A 4,025-nucleotide genomic window follows, 5' to 3' on the forward strand; every position below is an offset into this window, starting at 1 on the left:
TAATCTTCTTTAATCCTTTGTATAATGTTTGTAATCTTTTGTTTTGTTTGTAATTCCACGTTTTGTCTTTGTAATCTTTCATCTAATATTTGTAATCTCTTTTAATCCTTTATGTAATCATGAAATTCCTTTCGTAATTTTCTGTAATCCTTTCATAACCTTTGTAATCCCTTATGATGTGTTTTCCAATCCCACTAACTTGCTTTTAATCCTTCATAATCATCTAATATCTCTTATGGTACCTTTTGATCTCATAATCCTATATTGAAATTCTAATATAATCTCTTTTTTTTTTCTTTTCCAATTCTCTATGGCGTTCAAAAAGGTACCTTAGTGTCTTGGTGTCTATGTTCACTCTTGTTCTCCAGGTGTTCAGTCCGTTCTCTTTCACTGTTTCGTAATCCTTTTATAATCCCTAATCTTTCTCTCCCAATTCTTTATAGTGTGTTCAAATAGTCACCTTACTGTGTCTTGGTGCCTTAGTTAACTTTTTCTTTACCAGGTCGTCTCTATGTGCTAAAAAATGTCACCTTGGTGTTTATGTTCACTGTTGTTCATCAGGTGTTCATTCAGTTCAATTTGTCAACTAACTCTATTGGTGTTTATGTTCACTGTTGTTCACCAGGTGTTCATTCTGTTCAGTTTATCACCTAACGCTATTGGTGTTTATGTTCACTCTGTTCTTTTTCGCAGGATTAACGGGATGATGAAGAACCTGCCAGAGTTTACCCAAGTGTTCGACTGTCCTCCCACCTCCAAAATGTTCTCTGATCACACCTGCCAGCTTTTCTAAGTCACACCTGTTGATAAGTTAAGCCACGCACACCTGTCACTTTTTTTTAGGCCACACCTGACAGATTAAGCCACCCACACCTGTTGATAAGCCATTCACGTCTCCCACATTTTCTAAGCCACATCTTTTGATTAATTAAGGCATCCCAAGCCTCACAGTGCATCTGTTAACGTGTTCTAAGCTACCCACACCTGTCCCTGTGTTCTGTTCTCCTGTCTACACACTTGTTATTGCCCCACACAAACCTGCTGCAGTAAAATGACACGATAAACAGAATACAAAAATAGCAGAGTCGAACTTTTTATCTTGTTAATTTAAGTTGATTTTTTTTTGTTAATTAATGATGACATGTATTTATTTCGCGAGACGCAAGTAAATGTTGAACGAATAAATTATTTTAATGTTAGTAAACATCTCTCATTACCTCACGATTTTATGTGAGAAAAATACGAAGAAAACCATAAAAAAGGGAAACATGCCTCAGGTACTTCATTAATTAGTACTCACGCGATGTCCAGGTGAGCTGCAGAGGCGTCCCTTGAAGAGCCGTGTGCTTACCTGGTAGAAGAAAGGTACAAATTAGTTTACCTGTTACCTGTTCAATTACGTTACCTTTATTTTCTATGTAAGAGAGACACTGGCTAAAGGCAACAACAATAACAGAAAAAATAAATAAATAAATAAAATAAATAAATAAATAATTAAACGAAGGAAAGGTTCAATATAGAGCAGGTCCATAAATAAATGTTAAATGATCATCCTTAATTAAATAATGTGTCTTAACCCTTTCACTGCCAGTCAATCTTTCCTATAATCGTCTATAACTTTCAAGAGAGACCTATTTCTTCTACCACTGTCTCTAAAATGTTTACTTCAGTTGTTCAGCATAGATTATATTCTTATTCATTGTCTTTTAACTTCATGTCGACTACAGTCACCTCAGTGTTAACAGATGAGCACAGCAGTAAAGGGTTAAATATACAATACCAGAAACTTCATGTACATAATGTTGGTAGATTAAAAGGAAAATAGATAGACAGGTTAGTAGGTTAATTAAAGAAATGAATGAACAAATTAGAGAGGTCATTAATCACAGACAGATAGGCAGATAGAGAGATGCATGGATAAACAGATAAGTAGGTTAATGAATAAAATGAGTGATTAAACTAGATAAACACTTCAATTAGGAATATTCTTGTAAAAAAAATGCAACACAAATTGAGTTTCATTATAGATTTATCAATTTTTAACTCTTTTTTTAGGTTATGTCATCTACACACGAACTCTCTCTCTCTCTCTCTCTCTCTCTCTCTCTCTCTCTCTCTCTCTCTCTCTCTCTCTCTCTCTCTCTGATCATTATAGGTAATTCATGTTCAATAGGAGGGAGGAGGAGGAGGAGAAGGAGGAGGAGGAGGAGAAGGAGGAGGAGGAGGAAATAATAAGTGTGAATAAGGAATAGGAAATTATCGGATAAAGACAAAAGAAAGGGAAACGAGAGGAAATAAATGTCAAAAACACCAAAGGGAATAAATAGGAAAAGATAAATGGGAGAAACAGGAAATGGGAAGGAAAATAATGGAGGAAGGAAAGAAATGGAAGGCGGGAGGAAGGAAGAGGTTGGCATGAGAAATGGGAGAGAATAGAAAGTGAAAGAGCAGGAGGAGGAGGAGGAGGAGGAGGAGGAGGAGGAGGAGGAGGAGGAGGTTACTTATATAAGAGTCCCTGGAAGATGTGTGTGTGTGTGTGTGTGTGTGTGTGTGTGTGTGTGTGTGTGTGCATGACGTCACACCATGAATCAGCATCTTTGACATTCATGCGAAGCCCATACATCACAGACATCCCCCCATCCCCCATTCCTCCCCCTAACCCATTTCCCTCCCTTCACTCCCCCCTTCGAACCCATCCCAAAATCCGACGAGCCGCCCACACAGCCAGCAATTCATCACACACACACACACACACACACACACACACACACACACACACACACACACACACACACACACACACACACACACACACACACACACACACTCACGGACAGTCAGATAGGCGACTCTCTTTTCCTCTTCCTCTTCCTCCTCCTCCTCCTCCTCCTCCTCCTCCTCTTCTTCTTCTTCCTCAGTACAATGAACAACATCAAGTCATGCATATTGTTAGTCTCTCTCTCTCTCTCTCTCTCTCTCTCTCTCTCTCTCTCTCTCTCTCTCTCTCTCTCTCTCTCTCTCTCTCTCTCTCTCTCTCTCTCTCTGAATAGCTTAGATAATAAATAAGAAAAACACTTAAAAAAAGCTTGATGTTTTTGAAACCATAAAAACTCACTTGAGAGAGAGAGAGAGAGAGAGAGAGAGAGAGAGAGAGAGAGAGAGAGAGAGAGAGAGAGAGAGAGAGAGAGACAGAGTTAGCGATAAAACACAAACACACACACACACACACACACACACACACACAGTTGTTTTTCTTATCGGTTTTCATTTCTGCTACAACAACAACAACAACAACAACAACAACTACTACTACTACTACTACTACTACTACTACTACTACTATTATTTGCAACAGAGAGCCAGCAAAGGTAAGGAGAACAAGCAGTGTTTCAGGGATGCAAGAATACTGCAAACACATTAATATTAATCTGCTTCTATTGAGTTGCTTATGTTGCTGCTTGGGAGTGAAACAGGAACGAGCAATGAATAAGTGATGGTGGTGGTGGTGGTGGTGGTGGTGGTGGTGGTGGTGGTGGTGGTGATGATAAGTAAGTTTCGTGGTGATATTGGTGGCTATACTAATGGTGGTGGTGGTGGTGGTGATGTTAACAAGAGCAGTGATGATGACAGTGATGGTGCGGATAATAAAGATGTTGATATAGTGACGCAAACTGATTCTCTCTCTCTCTCTCTCTCTCTCTCTCTCTCTCTCTCTCTCTCTCTCTCATTAACCGTTCCATTACCACCGCTGTCTGATCACCAAACCACTTCACAACACAACTAATGGGGCTGAATTAAACCATTACTGACGGAATAATGACCATCTGAGAGAGAGAGAGAGAGAGAGAGAGAGAGAGAGAGAGAGAGAGAGAGAGAGAGAGAGAGAGAGAGAGAGAGAGAGAGAGAGAGAGAGAGAGAGAGAGAGAGAATACTAGTGACATTTAAGACTAGCTGAGATAGAAACATCTTCTTTTCTTCTTCTTCTTCTTCTTCTTCTTTTCTTGTTCTTCTTGTTCTTCTTTTCT

The 4,025-nt window shown here is 39.1% G+C and overlaps 1 protein-coding gene across 3 annotated transcripts in view; it reads left to right on the forward strand.

Annotated features, from left to right (window-relative positions):
• Positions 1-1,204, forward strand: part of LOC135091851 (endothelin-converting enzyme 1-like) — a 19,628-nt gene extending 18,424 nt beyond the window's left edge. For all 3 annotated transcript variants that reach the window (XM_063989861.1, XM_063989862.1, XM_063989863.1), the window contains exon 21: positions 694-1,204. In XM_063989861.1, coding sequence (XP_063845931.1) covers positions 694-793 — 100 coding nt within the window. In that variant the 3' untranslated portion in view covers positions 794-1,204. The remainder of the gene's footprint in view (positions 1-693) is intronic.
• The last annotated feature ends 2,821 nt before the right edge of the window (positions 1,205-4,025 follow it).

The sequence above is a fragment of the Scylla paramamosain genome, chromosome 38, assembly GCF_035594125.1.
Source record: "Scylla paramamosain isolate STU-SP2022 chromosome 38, ASM3559412v1, whole genome shotgun sequence".
NCBI lineage: Eukaryota > Metazoa > Arthropoda > Malacostraca > Decapoda > Portunidae > Scylla > Scylla paramamosain.